Source organism: Echeneis naucrates, chromosome 3 (assembly GCF_900963305.1).
Source record: "Echeneis naucrates chromosome 3, fEcheNa1.1, whole genome shotgun sequence".
Classification (NCBI taxonomy): Eukaryota; Metazoa; Chordata; class Actinopteri; order Carangiformes; family Echeneidae; genus Echeneis; species Echeneis naucrates.
In genome coordinates, this window is record NC_042513.1 from 7,806,568 (window position 1) to 7,826,241 (window position 19,674).

The 19,674-nt window shown below is 38.0% G+C and overlaps 1 protein-coding gene across 5 annotated transcripts in view; it reads right to left on the minus strand.

Moving 5' to 3' along the window:
• Nucleotides 1-19,674, minus strand: part of LOC115040701 (protein diaphanous homolog 3-like) — a 146,548-nt gene that overhangs the window by 55,684 nt on the left and 71,190 nt on the right. For all 5 annotated transcript variants that reach the window (XM_029497661.1, XM_029497659.1, XM_029497660.1 and 2 more), the window contains 3 exons: nucleotides 13,268-13,392; nucleotides 10,255-10,419; nucleotides 4,418-4,553 (listed from right to left, as the gene is read on the minus strand). In XM_029497661.1, coding sequence (XP_029353521.1) covers nucleotides 4,418-4,553; nucleotides 10,255-10,419; nucleotides 13,268-13,392 — 426 coding nt within the window. The remainder of the gene's footprint in view (nucleotides 1-4,417; nucleotides 4,554-10,254; nucleotides 10,420-13,267; nucleotides 13,393-19,674) is intronic.

The window sequence follows — 19,674 nt, forward strand, 5'->3', positions numbered from 1 at the left end:
CCCTGCCCCTACTTCTTCCTTCTCCTGTCTCTCATTGCTGTGCCCTTCAGCATGAAGTGGATATTCAGCCTCTCGGGGGCTTTTTAGGGAATTGATGGATAATCAGATGATTACACAAAAAATCTCCATTGAGGACAATCCATCCTGACAAACAAAGAGAAAGCTCTTTAGTTAATAGATAGCTGAGAGACAGACAGAATGAGAGACACAGTGAGTGAGAGAGAGACTGAGTTAGTAAATCCTGTCCTGGGCTGGCAGCACAATGCAAAATCTCTATCACATATTCATTTGATCCCCAAGTCTCTGTGTGTGTGTGCGTGTGTGTGCACGTATGTGAGGGTGTGTGTGTCACACGATGCCAGAAACATCACTTTTCGGGAAAATCACTGAGTTTGCCTTTAGCTTTATCTTAATTTCAGCGTATCTAAATACATTTCAAGCTCTAGGCATATTAGTATAAGCCTTTTTGACAAAATCTGGCTGAAGTTTATTCTTATGATTTTCTTATTTCTGAACTACTTTCCTAAAATAGAAAAGTTTACAGTGGAAAAACAACACACAACACAGGAACAAGCAAACCCGACCTCAATCTGAGAAAGTTGTAAATAGTTGGTCTTTCAAACTGCTTCGATGATACAAATTCACAGTTGCAATAAGAAGTATGTAGGTCCCCTGCATTGGTTTGCAATGCTGAAAGAAAATGTGTTTATGCCAATCATTGTATTGATCAACAGAAAAATGACTAACATCAACATGAAAACAGGCTGATCTAAGTTAAGATCAATGTAAAATTCTTAATTATGTGAGTATTAATATGGGGCAGCCATCACACTTTTGAGGCCTATCTGGATAAGTTATTGTCATCTGGACACAAAGATCTGCACAAAGACTTGAGCTGGATGTTATCTGAACATGAAGGGCCATTCAAAGTCCTACGATGAGTTCTTCATTTCACAGCAGTTTGTATTGTAATTTGTTGATTCTCTGGCATGAACAGATTTTCCTTTAGCCTTTTTAAGTTATTTTCCGAACCATAGTTCTCCTAAGAAAACGAAATGGAAATAAAAGAAGCACTCACAGATTCAGAGCAATGCCTTAAGGCTATATTCCCTGATATAAACACAACTTTAAACTTAAGAATGCTCCATTGATGGCAGTTCTATTTTTTGGGCTTTACCCCTGTTTGAGGTGTTTCCAGACAACTACAGGATGAGTGTAAGATACAGTATAACTACTGGACTGATAAGCAGGACATAACCTATCCACCAGTATCCTGTTCATTAATTACAAATGGGCATGACCCCCTCCGTTGGATAAGCCCTGCACTATAAAAGTTCAGGCACTCTGTGGGAAGTGGTGACAATTTAGGGATGTCCAGTTTGCATTATGCCTTAGCCAAGAGAGGCATTGGCTTGGCTAGATGGTATGCTCTCAGAAGTACTTTGGCCTGGACAGAGAATGGTGTTTCTCTTCTTGCACTCTAACATCTACGAGAGTGCTGCAGTTGTTGGCACAGTTATGTTATAGATGCTGTTGCAGAACTGGGGCAGCCAAGCTCAACTGCTTTGCCAGCCTTAGCTTTGGCATTAGAAATGGGTCTGGAGGCTGCAATTTTGAACAAGTTTCTGGTTTTGGTGGTACTCTAAAGGGGAAGAGAGGGAAAGCAAAACAACTGACAGTTGGAATCAGCTCTGTCATAAGGTAGACTTTGCCTTCTTCATAGCTATGTTTGAACCCATAAAAGCTGTTTGGTAAATAGAGTTATCTTTCTAGGTGCACTACCCCTCAGGGCCACAACAACTGACAATATTTGTACAGAACGTATGTGTGTAAAAGTCTTTGCAAAAACCTGCTGAACACCTGCTGACAATATGCAAACATCTGTTAAGTGCAAAAGGAAATAACATCTGGATGTAATATACATGAGGCTGAAATGTACCCATCAAATGCAAAATGCTGTGAAAAAGTATTTGCCCATTTCCTGATTTTCCATATTTGTGACACTTAAATGTTTCAGATCAAACACATTTTAATATTATACAAAAATAACCCAAGTAAATACAAATTGCAGTTTTTAAATGATGATTTCATTTATTCAGGGAAAAAAAGTTATCCAAACCTTCTTAGCCCTATGTGAAAAAGTAATTTCACCCCAAACCTAATGAATGGTTGTGCCACCCTCGGTGGCAACAACTGCAATTAAGCATTTGCAAAAACAGGTAATGGGTCTTTCACATGGCTGTGGATGAATTTTTGCCAACTTTTATTTCCAGTGTTGCAAGAACTGATGATATTCTCCTTCAAGATTTTCTGGTTGAAAATAACATATCGTTCCATCTATTAGGGCAAGCCATCCAAGGCCCTAAAGCAGCCAAGCAGCTCCAGACCATTACAGTAACACCACCATGTTTGACTGTTATCATGTTATGTTTATGGTATACTGTGTTAGCTTTATGAAGGGATATAATTGGGCTTCTGGAAAGTTCTACTCTGGTCTCGTCAGTGAACAGAATACTTCCCCAAAAGTCTTGGGGATCATCAACATGTCTTTTTTGTGGTTGTTGAAATGTGAGACGAGCTCTTGTGTTCTTTGTGCTCAGCAGTGGTCTTTGCCTTGGAGCTCTCCAATAGATGGCATTTTTCCCCAATCACTTTATTATTGTGGAATCACGAAAGCTTAACTGAGGCAGGTGAGGCTGGCAATTCTTAGGGTGAGGGTGGTGGAGTAGGAGTAGTAGGATGGTGTTCTGGAATCTTTTGTGACCTCCTGAATGAGTCACAGATGCACTCTGGGAGTCCCAAAGCCTTAGAGTTGGCTTTGGCTTGAATTTCTTTAAATCAGAGCATGAGTTCTTGCTCTTTGAGACCTTAAGTAGTCTTCACTCACACCGGTTCTATTTGAGTAATTTCTTAATTTAACAGCTCTGGCAGAAATCAGGCCTGGGTGTGGCTTGTGAAAATTAACTCGGCTTTCCACAAAATGTGGCTAATCACACTCATTTCATGATTTAACAAGGGAGGATTACTTTTTCACATAAAGCCAGGTGTGTTTGGATATTTATTCTCTTGTTAAATGAAATTATCATCATTTAATCATCATTGTCTAATATAAAAGTAAAAGCAAGACACAAAAAGAGAGGAAAAAGATATCAGGAAGGGGGCAAGTACCTTTTTTACAGCGCTGTAAGCTATCAGTCGTAGAGCCAGACTACTACTGCCCGTTTTCTTACTAACAGGTAGTAAATATAAACATGGAGTGACACAGTGAGTTGTGTTACCTTAAAAAAGGCATTCATTACTCTTCGGTTTCTGGGTAAAAGTGCCAGATTAACGAAATTCAGACATCTGACTAAACATGCGGTTTAGCCAGAAAAAAAAAGGAAAAAAAAAAAAAAAAAGGACGCAAGTATACCTGAAATTGTCAAGAGAAACACACAGGACTGCTTCAGTGGATATACAAGATATTATTGAGAAGTCCATTGTGAGTGTTGTATTGTAGGTTTGTAAAAAATAAGTTGCATTTTTATGACAGCCAAAGCAATTCAACACCAACAACAAATGTTAGAAATCAAAAAAGTGATCTTAACATGAATTGTGATTGTGAATTGGTATCTAATAGTTGGAGTCAATCGTCAGAGCTTCTGGACTGTTGTACAATGTTCTGCTCACCAACAGGCGAACAACTGATTGCAGATGTCTTTCAAACTGTTGACCTGGCTTTAAAGGTTGTGTAGCAATTATTTACTCAACTCCATTGTCTTGTAACAACACACTGAAGGCCCAAAGTCCTTACAAACACTACTCTGACCTCCAAAAGGAAGGCCAGCGAAGAAGTAAATTTCTCTACTTATATTTGCAATCTTTCACTACATTTTCTTTAAATCGATTAGGGTAGAAATCTATGTAATGCCACACACAAGGAACTTTGGCTTCCTAACTGTACACAAATCCGGGGAGGGGAACATAATGTGAATGTTTGCTACACATGACAAATTAACATAACAGTTTGAGTTGCCATGAAGAGAATGGTCTGGTGTGACGTAAGCTTTTCAAATTTAGAAATTTACATGGGATTGATCAATTGTTAGACACAATAAATAGGTGTCAAACTATTGTAATTTCAGTAATTCAGAGTGAGTGACATGTTAGTTTTATTTTGCATTTGTCAATATTCTGTTATAAATATGCAAGGGGTACTAAGTCAATTACATTTAGAAATTTAAAGGAAAAATGTCGAATTGTAGGAGCATAGGTCTTTTTTAATCCATTAAAAAAGGACTTAATTTAATTTGATAAATGTGTCATTTCCTTGAGTGATTCCTTACACTGTTTGACCCTAAATTGATTTAGTACAGTTTCCTGTAAAGGGCGGAAAGATTTAACAGTTGACAGGCAAAGCAGATTGAACTGTCTCTACCTGCATTGACTTCCAGTAACCTCCTCCTCTTCTGCTGTCTCTCCTGCTTTTCACGCTCAGCTTTTTCCTTTGCTGCCCGCGCTCGCCTCTGTTTCTCCTCTGACTCCCTCCGCCGCAGGTTCTCCTTCAATGCTTGCTGTTAGTGCATGAGTAGGGGTTTGAGGGAGGCACAAAGAAAGAAAATATAAGACAGATTGCTAAGTGTGGTTAATCACAGTATTGTGGAGCTTGTCAAAGGCGGAGGCAGCTGTCAAACCCTACAGACATCTCTATCCAGCGCGATCACAGTCAAATTAAGCTTCTGTGGTACATTCCCATATTGGACATTTCAGGTGAAGAACAACTTGATACCAGTGACTTCAGAAACTGTACATTGAGAAGAGTAATTGAAGAATGACCAAAGATATGAATTCCAGCTACTGTTCCAGTGTTTCCCTGTACACACTTGCAGAACAGCACTGAACATTTTCTGCCACAGATGTAAAGTGATGTCAATACAATTACGGGAGTCTGACAGGGGCTTTTAATTTGAGGCAAAGGATACGGAAAGCAGAGAACTATCATGATACCTGAATGAGGCAAGAGGGAAGAAGTATAAAGAAAAAAGGGAACGGAGAAAAAAAAAAATGTATCTATTGAAATTTAGTCTTTCCAAATGAAGTGCTATAGAATTGTCATACTATTACTTCCAAGCCTAAAAATCATTCTAATTTATTTCCTGCAGTTTCAAAAACAAATATTAACTTTGATTTTTAGAGATGGCCAAGACTTAAATATTCATAAATATGGACAAGGCTCACACAGTTCCCACCAAGTGAGAAAACCAAACCAAACGAAAAACAAAAAAGGAAAAACCAAAGGGAGAAAAGGGAAGAAATTGAAATATATATATTTCAATTTAATTTCAATTTGGTTTTTTTCTCTTAAAACCTGCCAAGCCACTTTGGGTTTGGCTTTGAATCCAAAATGTGAAAGTGTTGGTGAAACAGCTTCAGCATCACCTGGTGGCAACAGTGTGAGCCTTGTCCAGTCAATTAACAGCACTCTAATGTTGGTGACTGCAGTACAAGCTGAGTAGAGCTTACAGGTGCTGCTGTGTGGGCAGATTTATTGTCAGTTGACAAACTGGGAACAAATATCTCCATTTAAAACGATCTGAATTTCACAGAGTATGACTATGTGGCAGAATAAGTTCAGTTTAATATGTAAAAAAAAAAAAAAAAACTGCCTTGTGGTATATACTTTATCCTAATGCCTTCTTGCCTTGGTCATACACAAAGAGCAAAATCAAAACAATTTATTTTTCTCCTTATAATTTAACTGGATTGGAATGTTTATATGAATATAATATATATATATATATATATATATATATATATATGTGAATTTATAATACTATGATATAATAAATAGAGCAGCTAAGGAAATACCAATGGGTCAATCACAGTTGTAATCATTCATGTTTCCTTTTAGTTTCCTTTTGTGCATTAATAGAAAGTCTTAGTCAATTTGTGTAAATCCATATAAATGTAGTACAAAAGTAAGTTAACAATGTCTGAAGTTGACAAAATTTTAAGCTGAACGATAATTTACTTATTTTTAGATAAAGCGGCAGCCTTTCAGGAACTTTTAGAGAGATCTAGATATAGTATAGATATAGTTGAAGGTCTAGCATCAATGGGACAGGGTTGTCTAAATGTTATTGATGTAAAAAAAAAAAAAAAAAGTCAAACTTTCAGTTAAACAAATTCAATACTGTATGCCTGTGAAGTTTGAATATATATATCTATATATAGATATAGATATATATACACACCAACCAGTAGAGGAAGGCTCTATCTTCCCTGTGTCACAGCTCAATTATGCCACAGACTGCAGATTATAGAACGCACTACAGGCATGATTGTCATCCTGATCAATAGCCAGTAACTTAAAGCAAAAAAAAAATCTGGGCTTTTATCAAACACCCATTTCTTCTTCATCTCCCTCCTCTTGTGTTCACAGAACGCAGTATGACAAGCAGTGGAAGAATGCCAGACCAGCATACACTAAGCATGAGCAGTGGAGTATCTCTGGAGCTTCAGCAGAAAAATTAAAGGGTACTAGCAGGTTCTTATTAAAATCTGCCTTCAAGTAGCCATTGCTGAATATAATAAAGTAATCATAAATTCAAAGCAATTCAGCATGGACCAAAGTGGTTTCAACAAGCTATTTGAATAATAGAGAAATGACAACTTGAACATGGATTTCACAGTATACAACATTCATAATTTCATACAGCCCCACTTTAAGCATATGGTTGAATCAAGTGTTTTATAAACAAATGCAAAGAACAACAGGCCCTGAAACAAAAACTTATGTTAAGCACTTATCCAGATTAACCCATAAAAAGACAATAGTAACTAATTACACAGAGGAGTACCAGTCAGTGGGTTTACAGAAGATGTAGGAGAGTGCAGAGGGAGGATGAGGAGGATGAGGTAGGGGGTTGAATACTATATGACAGAAGCAGCTCAGAGCTCTATTTTTAAATGAAGCCAAGTCCTGCACAAAAGTAACTTTGAATAGGTGGAATGACTGCTGGTTGCTCTTGGTAACCACTGATCACAATTGACTATATTCCTAATGGCCATCAAATTTGTTAAATTATGGGCAGAGAAAATGAAGGAAAAGAAAAGGAAAGCACAAGAGCAGTGATGCGTGATATAATTAAATAATCTCAGGTCACAGGCACAGTAGACAGCTGCAATTGTTACCCAATTTACTGTGTGTGTGTATGTGTGTGTGTGTGTGTGTATATACATATATATATATGCAGATACACATACATACACTGAGGGGACTACGAATGTTTATAAGAAATTTCATTCTGTGCAATGGTTATAGAGATATACACTTACCCAGCACGTTATTAGCGAAATCATATTTCCCTACAGCAATATTTCCAAACACATTCTCAGATTCTTAAGGTACAAATTCTACAAGATGTTAGAAGCATTCCTTTGAAATCCTGATCAATGTTTTCCATTACTGATTGCATCAGTTGTTTCCTTAAAATAAATCTGAAGAAATTAGTCAATTGCCAGTCTCCCAATCTGCCACATCACAAGTGTTCTGCTGGATTATCTGACTGATCTGGTAATTAGGTATGCCATTGAAGTACCCTGAACTCCTGTCACACCATGTTCCTAAAAGCTGTGACATTTGTACTGCGCTGGTAGTGATAAAATTTGTATGCATCATCAGAAAATGGACTGTCAAAGTAAGTTTCTCCAGGAACATTTAGAGATATTCACGTATTTTGAAGCATTTCAAGCACAGAACCAAAGTTCAATCATAGATCATGGATACATGTTTCAAGCAAACTTAAAAATGGCTGGCAGATGCTTTTAATAATAACTGACCATGTAGATCCACAGAGCACGTCGCACCTGATGAAGAAAGGATCACTCTTAAACTTCACAAAGAAAACAGAATGGGTAAAAGAGCAGCTAAAGAATATTACATCAAAAGATCCCAGTTGAAAGTAAAATTGATATGATCACAGTGGGCACATAAAGACCATCCAGTTATCTAAAATCAAAGAGCACATTAGGAATTTAAGACAAAAGAAGAAAGCCTTGCTGTGAATATTGACCAAGTACAACACAAAAAAAAGTTTTGTTTTAAATTGTAATTCAACATTAAAGGCACAAATGAGCTAAATACTAAAAAATAATGAGCGCTGAACAAACAGATTTTAAGAGAACCTGAAATATGAAGTTGTGATTTTTTTCTGGATAAAGCAATATCTCTATGCTGAGAGACAAAGACAGAGAACAGAGAGAAGACAGAGCTAGAGAGAGAGAGATTCTGTAGAAAGGGACGGTGGGAGGGGGACAGAGAGTGAGAAAGCAGCTCTCTGAGGAAATTGCCCTCTGCTCTCCTTCATCACTGCAGGTCTGCTACCCCTCCTTCTCTCCTGGATGTCCGCCATTAGACACGCTCAATTGGATTCCTGTCAGATGTGCAGCCTCGCCCTGGATCTCTTTCCTACGGGTGACTGAGCATGCTGTATGTGCGTGTACGTGTATGTGTACCTCTCTGTGTGAAAACCCTAAGCCACTGCCCTGTTTAAAAAAAAAAAAAAAAAAAAACGGCCGGTTGCTCTTGGCAACCACTGATCACAATTGACTATATTCCTAATGGGCATCCAATTTGTTAAATTATGGACAGAGAAAATGAGGGAAAAGAAAAGGAAACTACAAGAGCAGTGATGCGTGATATAATTAAATGATCTCAGGTGACAGGTGTGATTGATGCCTAATTTCAATTTAGTCTAAAGAGGCACTGAGTCAAAACTCTATATACATATATATACACATATATATATATACATATATATACATATATATACATATATATACATATATATATATATATATATATATATATATATATATATATATATACCAAAGTTATCACAATTCAACCTGAGGGGGCCATGCATGTTTATAAGAAATTTCATTCGGTACAATGGTTTTATTATGATTAACTATAGAAAATGTTCTATTAATTATATATCTATTACATTTGATCATATTTCATGTTGTATCAAAGATGAGGTCTTGTGAAAAATGTTTTAACAGTTTTACATTTAACAGATGAAACAGTTCTGAGGTAAAAATCAGGACTGAGACAGAAGCAAACTTCCACAACCTCTCCCACTGAAAGCTACAAATGTAAAGACAAAGCTTTGGAGTATGAGCAAATCTTAAGTATAACTAATGACTGTGCTGTTAAAAAAGCTAAAGAGGCATGAAATCCATTTGTGTGTGGTAGATGTTAAGTTGGGGGCAGGGCAGGAACTTTAGTAAGCTAATTAGCTACTATTATCTGACGCGCCCAGTGGCCTGTGCCACTAATCCTGCTGATTAAACACAGTGGGTCTCCATAGCTCCAACACTCACAGTAGCACCAGACTGATAAGGCCACGGAGCTCAGTGATGATATAAATGTCTGGCTGGGACTGGGCTACATAGAACACTGTTCTGTTTTGCATTATACGACAGGAGCCTGGTGTGCCAATCACATAGAAAAGAGGCCTATAAAATATCAAAACATCTAACTAGAGTGAGCTATCATTTCAGCAGCAATTTTTGATGCTGCTGAAGGTTTACATCAGAATTTTTCGTACCAAGTCTGCTTTTTACCCGTTAAAAAAAAAAAAAACACAAAGATTTTTGTTTGGTCTATCTAGTTGTGCCATTTTTCAGTGTACCAAAATTTTTGCACCTTCTTTATAGTGCAAACACATCAACACATTTCTGGAAAACATTGGTTTGACAGTGCATTAACCATATTTTTTTTATATCAACAATATATTGTATATAAAAATGGACATAGTTCCAAGGGGCAGTGAGGAAGTACTTTAAAACTGCATTCTCTCCAATGCCCATCAGCGGGTGACTCCTACTCCAAAATTAGAATATTTACTCAATTAACGTTGTTCTATTGAGTTTTTGGTCTCAATGGCTATGTTCTCCTCAAGGCAACATGATGTTTTTTTAATTAAACTCCCATTTAACGGAAAATGGAAAAAGCAGGGTATGTATTACAGCGTGGTTACCATGCAACTGACACTGTACTAGAAATAGCAATCTGCCTGACAATCAGGGCTGAGTGAAGGGATTAGATCCACCTCTCCACAGTCCAACAATCGACTTTGTGTTCTGTAGAAAAAAAGGAACTGCAAGTACAACGGTGAGATAATCATGAACCACCCCATTAGAATTAAATGTGAAGATTCACATTAATATGCCTCTTTAATGGGACAATCTACAGTGAGATATACTTACAGCGAACATGGAACGAAAGTTGCTGAGATCAGTGAACAGTTCTTCTACTGATGTCTTCTTGGGATCAACCGCAAAGTACTCCAGCATGTTCTGATACAGTGTCTCCATATTGCCGTGCATAATCACCAGCTTTCCATATTGCTCCCGTGCAACCTTGCTGAAACTGTGGGGATGTGGTCAAGGTCAACAACACATCCATCACACATCAATTGTAAATTAAATGTTGCAGTGAGTACAATTTGACAGCAATACAGGGCATGTGGAGGGGGTGCAAGAATCTGGAGCTGAAAAACTAACAGAGTTTTGATACTGTCAGTCAGACTACTACTACTACAGTATGTTCTCTCCCAATTACTCATGTCGGACATCCAGAATACTAACTGCAAATATAACAGAATTTGTTCAAACAGATTGCAAAGTCTAAAATGGTGCATAGGTGAAAATCTACCTCTCAACAAGCTCTCTTCTCTCATATGGGATACGTGACAAAGTAACCCCTTCCACGTGGCAAAACGGGTTATTGAATGGATCGATGGGCATGAAAAAGATGTGTGGATGATGTGTCTTCTACTGGCAGGGTTACTAATGAAACTCAACACCATTGTCTCGTAGCAGTTAAGAGGCAACAGTGTCTGAGTATCAAGGGGATGTGAGAAGCCTCTTTTACTCCTATTGTGCCCCTTCATTATCACTCAATTGATGGACATATTTGAGGTCTGGCCCTGGCTGAATCTGGCTGGGGATGGGACTGCCTATTCAATATTGGGTAAATGCTGTTGAATAGGCACTGCTCCCAGATTGACTTGTCAGTAATATCTTTCCAAGCCAGGGGCTGGGAGAAAGAGACATGAGGAGCAGGTAATGGAAAGCAAGAGACAGAGAAAAGAGCAGAAAGCCATGGCTGATAAGTAGACTGCTTCCCCTCTCCTGACTTTTCTCCTCTTGCAGAGAAACCAGTGGAAGACAACAGCTCATTCATAAGACTTCCTCTTCACACTTCGTTTCTTACTTTGTCACCTTTGAAAGGTAGGCTCAAGCTTTGACGTGTTACATTAGACCAGCTGGACAATAACTGCATAACCAAGTGAACCGTGAAGTGAAAAATCAAATTTTCATCTCAAAAGCAAACTGCTTAAAACTTTGATCTTTAATTTTAAGATATGAATCATAATTTTTAATAATGATTAGTATTCACTTAATTAATTGACAACGTTAGATAGTACAGGAGATACTGACATCAAGAAAAATGGCTTTTCAGACTAAAAAAAGTGCACCAGTGCTTGAAACGTGTCATTTGTGTGTGTATTCTACTTGTATCTTCCTTTTTGTATTTATTTGTTTCATTTCTTATGTTCAATGCAACACATATATGTGTGTGTGTGTGTGTGTTCAATAAGATCATCCCATCAGAGGCATGACTCCAAAGAATAGTTTATTTTTAAATCATATGTTTTAAACAAGTCCCAAATTTATGACCATTGTGTGAGATTTGCACAGGGATGGTCTTAGACTGAATATGACATTTTATAAGTGTCAGCCCAAATATAGATAGGCCACATATTTAGCCCTAAAGAGTGTGTGTATGAACGAGAGAGCTTCTAATGGATGAAAATGGCAGCCCTAATGCTTAGTGCTTAACTTGTGGATTTTATCTGCATTTTATTTTATTAGAGACAAAAATTTCGTCTTCAAATTTTCTGCTGATATTCGAACACTTAATCAGCATTGCTCAGATAAGACATTTTGTGCAGACTACCTGGAATTGGAAAGCAAAGCAGTGAAAGGCAGACCAGAAAAATCCATTCTCAGTGAACTTTTCTGTGTTGCACTCAGCTTCTCTGCTAACTACCACAACTCAAGCCATCAGTGTCCCTGCCCCAAGGCTATGGATCAAAACTACATGAAAGAGGCTTGATACAGGGTGTATTATTGATTACATATTTAGACTGGTCTGAGACATACCTGACAGCTGTCAGCACTAGATCTTGATATCATAAAAATTTGGCACTTTTGGCAACTTAATTTAAATGATTACTATAGATTTATATTTAAATTTTTTAACATAAATCAAAGAAAACATTTATCTTCTTCTATTTCTATCAAGATAAAACTATTACTAGGATAAAGAAAGAGTGACAGAAGGAAAGAGGAGGCCTTGTCCCAGTTCTCCCTCTCTGATCATTAACAAAGTTGCCCTCATTATAAAGTACCACTGAAAAAGAGCGAGCAGCACGGCAGCATTGTGGTCAGTGCTGTTGTCCCATGATAAGAAGGTCGCAAGTGTGGGTCCCAGCCTGGGGCCTTTCTGTGTGGAGTTTGCATGTTCTTCCTGTGCCTGCATGTGTCTCCTCCGGGTACTCTGGTTTCCTCCCACCATCCAAAGACATCATGTTTGGGTTAACTTGTCTGTAGGTCTGAGTGTGAGTGGTTGTTGGTCTCTGTCTGTCTCTATGTGTTGGCACTGTGATGGACTCGTGACCTGTCCAGGGTGACCCCACCCTCACCCAGCATGAACTCTGATTGGCTGCAGCACTGCCCACGACCCAGAAAAGGATAAGTGGTAGAAAACAAATGAAAAAGAGAGCTGAGTGTTGTACCAATACAATAACTTATCTCAGGAATAGGACGCCACCCATGAATTATACACCTCATGAACAAATAACCTTGTCGAGATAAGACCAACAGTGGGATGACTATCCTTTTCTGTCATTCTTTTATTTCCTAAGCTAATTGATAATTTGCTCTGGACAATCCTGAAGAAAAAAAAAGCAAATTTTCCACTTGAATGGAGGGAGGTGGATTAACTTTACAGAAGGTTTCGAGACAGCATTCTGATTAAAACTGTTATATGATGATTCCAGCATTAAAAATTCCATCCCTTTATCTACATTCTCTATTGCTAACCCTTGCATCGCAACAGCGAAATATGTAAACAGTTCCCTTGTTTCATTCCACAAAATTAACTTAATAATGCCTTAGACTGTTGAGTGCATATCGGTTTGTAAAAGGATATAGTCATTTTAGTGAAGAACATGTCGTTGGGGTCATCAGGGGAAGAAAAGGTCTCCAGGTCTCTCTCCAGCTGCAGCAGCTGTCTCTCCATCTGCCTGAGACTCTTTTCCAGATTCTCTGCAGATACTGACAAACACCCACATATCAACACACACATTCATAAAACCATAGCAGACACAATGTGAGGTAAGACGCAGACAAAGAACAACTCAATTACAGGTACAATCAGATGCATTATTATGCTGATGCTCTGAAAGAATCAGAGGAATTACAACATACAGAAAAAAAGATAAAATAATAAAGTAGAGGAAAGCAGCCAGTGCGACTGCAAATTATGCTTATTATGGGTTCATACTCTGCCAGAAACATCGTGGGAATAAACAACCAAGGATAAATAAACATCAAGTGAAGGCGCGTGCAATGTTTGCCTCTTGCATCTTCTTGTGTCTGTCACAAAAAATTAATTTCATAGGGGAAAAAAAATAAAAAACAAAAAACCCCTGCTTGCTATGTTTATCTATGTTTGTCTTTTTACACTATGTGCTATATTTCAGTAATAAAGAGAAACAGACTGAAATCTGCGGCCAAGACTGAAGAAGGATGATGAGGTACAAATCTTGCCAGGTCCCAGGGTTTTGGCTTTCGTCTTGCCAACAGGTGCACTGATTGTGCAGGTGGGAGAGCAGGAGAAGTGAGTCCGACTTTCTGTTAGATTGTTCATGGCTGACACTTTAAGCTAGTCACTGAATATAGTATATGGCTTAAATTACCCTGATTAGACCCTGCTTGACAAAAAAGCATAAGCTGCTTACTTTTTTTAAGCAGTTTCACATTTCCCTTGATCCTAATACATACTTTACCGGAGAGAGAGAGGAAAAAAAAAGAGTGAGACATTAAATGTAGTTGAACTTAGCATATTTATGTTAAAAACCTCATTTACTGACAATATAATCTCGGATGCAAACGTGCTTGTTCAATCAGTCATCTTAATGACAATTATTCTAAAGTCTGTTGTTGGTGAAGTAGCCCAACTTCTCATAAGATAAAAGTGAGCCTGTGAATGTAAAAGACTAAATGGGCGACTAAGTGGGCGCCATGCAACACCCACTACAGCAGAGCTAAAAAAAAAATCTGTTTCCTATAATTAGTGCGCATTTTCTTTCTCCTGTTAATTTACATTTAACAATATCTCCTATTTTCTTGCTATTTTTTTTTTATTCCTTTCTCATCTGGTGTCAAAGAAAATGACAAAGGTGTAAAATTATCAAAAAAGTTGGGAGACCACATTGTGACCACTATTACCAGTCAGCAGAATTCACAGAACTGCTTTGCACTGACCGGCTGATTTTTATTATGCTAAGAAATCACCCTGCCAATCTGTGCAGTAAAACAAAAAAGTAAAACCCAGTTTAAGTGAGGGTTAATGTTTCCATGGAAAGGGACAATGGTGATATTTTTATTTCGTTCAGGAACAATGAAAACAAATAGGAGGATATGTATCAAGTGCACACAGTTAGTTACAGCTGGTAAGTTTTTCAATATTGGTCATCGACAAAATCTTAACGCATCTGGAACAAAATTAAGTCTGGCCTTTTCTAATTAACTTCAATTTGTTTTATACCGAACAGATGTTTTGGTGAGCTAAAACCAAAATTTAAGTCATGAAATTGCTTATACGTATAAAAATGTACAAGTTAAAGAACAAAGAAATATAATTATTTAAATGCTGCAGTCATGTTAAAATGATGCATATTTGCATTTAAATCATGATGCATTTCCGTGAATTGATTGTTCACAAATTTAATCTGTGTTAAAAGGTCATAAAGGCAACGGCCAGAGCCTATAAGATAAATAAAAGCAAAAGTCAATTTTATGCCTTCTGCCGTGAATATTTTGGGTTGTTTCTGATTCTCTCTTTTGTTTTCTGGTTTCTGATGTGAACGATTTGTTGCTCTTCAAATGTTGTAATTGTTATCTACCCCTGCAAAGTGCTCATTATTATTGTAACCTTTGCATGGAATGTGACTACACAAGGGAAGTGTGCTCTGCACTTCATTATGGCCTTTTACAAAAGGTATCTGCAGATACCTGTGTCTTCTCTGTGCAAACGTCTTGTTCACATCCTGATCTTACTTATGTTCCTTTAACAAACCCTGATATAGTTTCATTCACTGATGGCTCATCATCTAGAGACCCTTTGACTTGATCAAACAGAGTAGGTTTTGCTGTATGCTCTCCATCCACTGTTGTTTCAGGTCGCTTTCCAGACTCATACTCTGCTCATTCTGCAGAATTTGTGGCTCTTGCTGAAGCATGCAAGGCAGCTGCTGGGAAATATAGCACAGATGACCCATGGTTTGGACCACGTGTCAAAAGGGGGAATGTTACAGGCAATTACAAATTTCAACAAAGTTCGCAAAAGGTTTCATTACATTTGCTAAGCAACATTGCAAGAGATGTCTTGTATGTACACAACACAAACCAGGCCGACCTTTCAAGATACAACAGGCAGCACACACGCAAGTATCAACTCCATTCTAACTTCTGATGATTTATTTCATTGAACTCACACCATGTGAACATAAGAAGTATTGTTTTGGTTATGATTGACATGTTTTCCAAATAGATAGCTTAACTTTGCCAATGAAGCCCTAAACCAACTCAGCACTGGATTGGGCATAAATCTTAAACAACATTGTGCATGCCATCCACAAAGTGGAGGTGCAGTAGAAAGAGCAAATGGCATTAGGAAAATAAACTAGCCTAGTGCTGAAACTGGATAAAAGCTCTCCTGTTAGAGCTCAAAAACATGAGAATGAGAAGCAGAACCGATCTCAATGTCTCCCATTTGAAATCGTATTTGGTCGCCCTCCCTCTGTTAGTTGGCCACCTTTGAAAGCCCCTACACCACTGACTCACAAATTGTGAAAATTCAATGTATTGTAAACAACTCATACAATTTCTCCGTTCTGTTGCAGAACATGTGAAAGGAAATCTGCCGCAACCTTCAACCAGAAGATTGGAAAATGTGGTTGTTAAGAATCTCAACTCCTGTGGTAGTCATCCTGATGGTGTGAATGATTTTTTCTTGCTGTATTACTCCTGTGATCAGAAGATACATTTCCAGCATTATCTCTGTTCCTCCACCACACTGAGAAACAATCAAATTGCAAAAAATAGTGCTGTTTGAAAAAAATCACTGCTACATGGCTCTCAACGGAATGATTTCCATAGATATCTGCAACTATGATACCTATATCAATCATGAATGCAAATTGACAGATTTTTCAGTTGTCGAATCAGAATTTTACCACATGCTGAAAAATGCCATGACAATGACCTCATTCAACTCTATTTCCAAATTATACACAGCTATATCCCATCCCAACAAGAGCAACACCCTTCACATTAAAGGTAAATGGGAAAGAGAAACAGGGATTGAGATCTCTGAGTAGACTTGGTCCTTCCACTGGACAACATCTAGCTCCATGGTCTGGAGAGAGCATTGCTAGAAGAATATTTTCAGATATTTCAAGACACCACATCAGGAGAAGTACAAAGGTGCAAATATGCGCATGGTGGCTAATCACTATCACATCTTTTGGGACTGTCCCAAGCTGAAAGTGTTTTGGAGGGGTATCCAGTCTACACTTAGCACAATCTTTAACAATGAAATACCTCTAAGATTTGACGCCTTGCATTTAGGCCATGTTACTTTCTTGGAATGTAGCAGAGAGATAAAGTTGCTGCAAATACTCATGGTGGCAAGTAAAAAACGATCATCAGGAGATGGTTAATGCTGACACCATCGGCCCTAGACGACTGGATTGGAACTATTCTAGAGATATTTAGGATGGAAAAATTTACCTACCAACTAAGAATCCAGCAGGACAAATGTTTCCAAATTTGGAACAACTGGATTTTATTTATATCCCCTGTGAAAGCAGACTTTATGTGATCTCACTGGTGCAATTGTTTTGTAAATCACTGATTCAATTTCTGACTGGGTATTTGGATTATTTCCATGACAGCGGCAGCAGGTGACCATTCAGTTTCTGTTCATAGCTCATGTGAACTATTCTACCTATATCAACATTGTATTGGAGTTCTCTATAACTGCTTGTTCGTGACATGGAAGATGTGTACCCTTTGCTGTTTTCCTATCACATTTGCTGTGAAATTTAAGTTATTAGTGAGACCGGGTTCTGCAAAGCCCAAAGAAGAACAACCCCAGAACCTTGACTATACTATCCTTGAGCCCATGTGCCTTAATGGTGGGTGATGCACACTGTCATGACTCAAACAAACAAAACTGGAAGGGAAGATTTATTTTCCTTTCTCATAATATTGCTGCACTAATCTATTTACTTGTCAGTTCAAAATAAAGATACTATATATATATATATATATATCATTGCAGTATCCAAAAAAGAAAGTTAGCATGGATCCTCGTAAAAGATATTTCAGTAAGCAATCAGAACAAAAACCTGCTACATAATTTACATTTAAATCTTTGTTTTTTGTTGGTTTTTGTTTTTGTAAAAGTGAAGCAGCCAAAACCTGCTGAATGAGGTATCAGCATCATGCAGCGATGGAAGGAAGCCAGAGAGATAGTCTGTATATAGAAACGCTTAAAGTCTAATGAGGATGCACTGACTGAAAAAAAGCAAAGATGGGTAAGGAAACAGGGAGCTTGGGGTTTGGGTTTATTTGTTTGTTTTTTTTACTGGAGGGTTTTGTGATATGGAAGGGCATATGAATAAGAGGAGCTACGCAGGTGATGGAAATTGAAGCATAAACTTCAGGAGAAAATCAGCCAGGAATGATAAGGATTTTGAGTATAGCAGCTTGTATAATCAATTAAACATAGATATATGTGTGAACACAAAAGATGCTGGTGCTTCATGCAAACACACACTTTTTGTACAGAGCGTAGGAATTCTGAAAAATAACTCTGCTACAGTGACAAGCAGAGCGGGAGACAGAACATAAACTGGTGTTTCCACATCTCCCTTGTTCTCACCTGCTTTGCTTTTACCTTTATTTAAAGTGTGAGTGAGAGCACACAGTCTGAACACATCTGTGGTTGAAAGGGGTTGCAGATATAGGATGTTTTGGCAGAATAATAATTTTTAGAGGTCAAATCCCCCATTGACATCTTTTTATTACGCTGCCAACCTGCTGTGCTATAAATGAGACTGAGTGGAGCACACAACTGTGCATACTGACTCAGAAACACCTCCACTCCATGCAGAGAACCACTATAGATCATCCTCTGATGCATGGAAATGAGGAGAGGGAAAACGTGCAGATGTGCCTTCTGAGGCCAAAGCCTGACAGAAAAATGTGATCAGACTGATGGTGGTGCATGAGGCTAGCAACAAAAAGAAACAAAAAAAAACAAAATGACAAATAAATAATCCAATGTGCAAACAAACTCCATGTTTTGCATACACAATGTTCCTTTTCTTATATTCACAGGGAGCAACATGGGCAAGAAGGTCATTGCATTCTCAAGTAGCCCTTTTTACTTTCAATCTGAGCTCATTCACCAGTGCAGTATGTTCTGCTGACAGGTGGAATTTGAAGAATTATGCAAGGAAATAATGTCGCCATGTTGGTGTGAGCAAGCGCCTCACACCATTAATTGGTCAAATTTGCCTGTGGTGTGTTGTGTGTTTTTGTGGCAAAAGGAATGGAAAAATAAAAAGGTAGGAAAAGGTAGAACAAGATTGAGAAACCAAAAATCACAGACAGAGACAAAATAGGCCGAGAGTCAAGCAGGTGGAGAGCGGCCTGTAGATGGAAAAGTGCCAGAGAGAAACAAGGACTGCTTCTCCATGTCAGAAGAAATAATGATTGCAGTGCTGAAAAGAAGAAAGCATAGTGGATATAAGAAAGGAGACACAAAGGAACCCTGAACTAAGCTGCAGTTTTGCTGTTTTGAGAGGTGAGATTGGCAATGGGGAAACGAGGGCTGTGTTACGGTCAAAAGACTGCAGCTTTTGCAAAAGAAGCACAAATCATTACTGCTACCTCTGTCCAACCTTGTTTTCATGCTCAAGTAAGCTCTTTGGTGAATTCTATGAATGTAATGCAGCCTTTTAGAGTGTCGTCAGGCCTGCTGAATGGCTGTCAGACTTGATAAAAAGGAAGTCAGTCAGGAGCGTGGTTTACAAAGACGAAATGGAATGTGTGTATTTGAAAACTGGATATGGAGAGATGACACACTTGCTGTATGCATCACCTTAATGGATCAAAAACATAGAGAAAGACGTGGAGGATTTATGCATATACATACATTATATATAAATACAGTATACACACAGCTTGATGTCCATAAAATTCTAATCAGTGTTTTTTAATACACTAGTTCTTTTGATAACTAATTGCAATGTCTGAAATTAC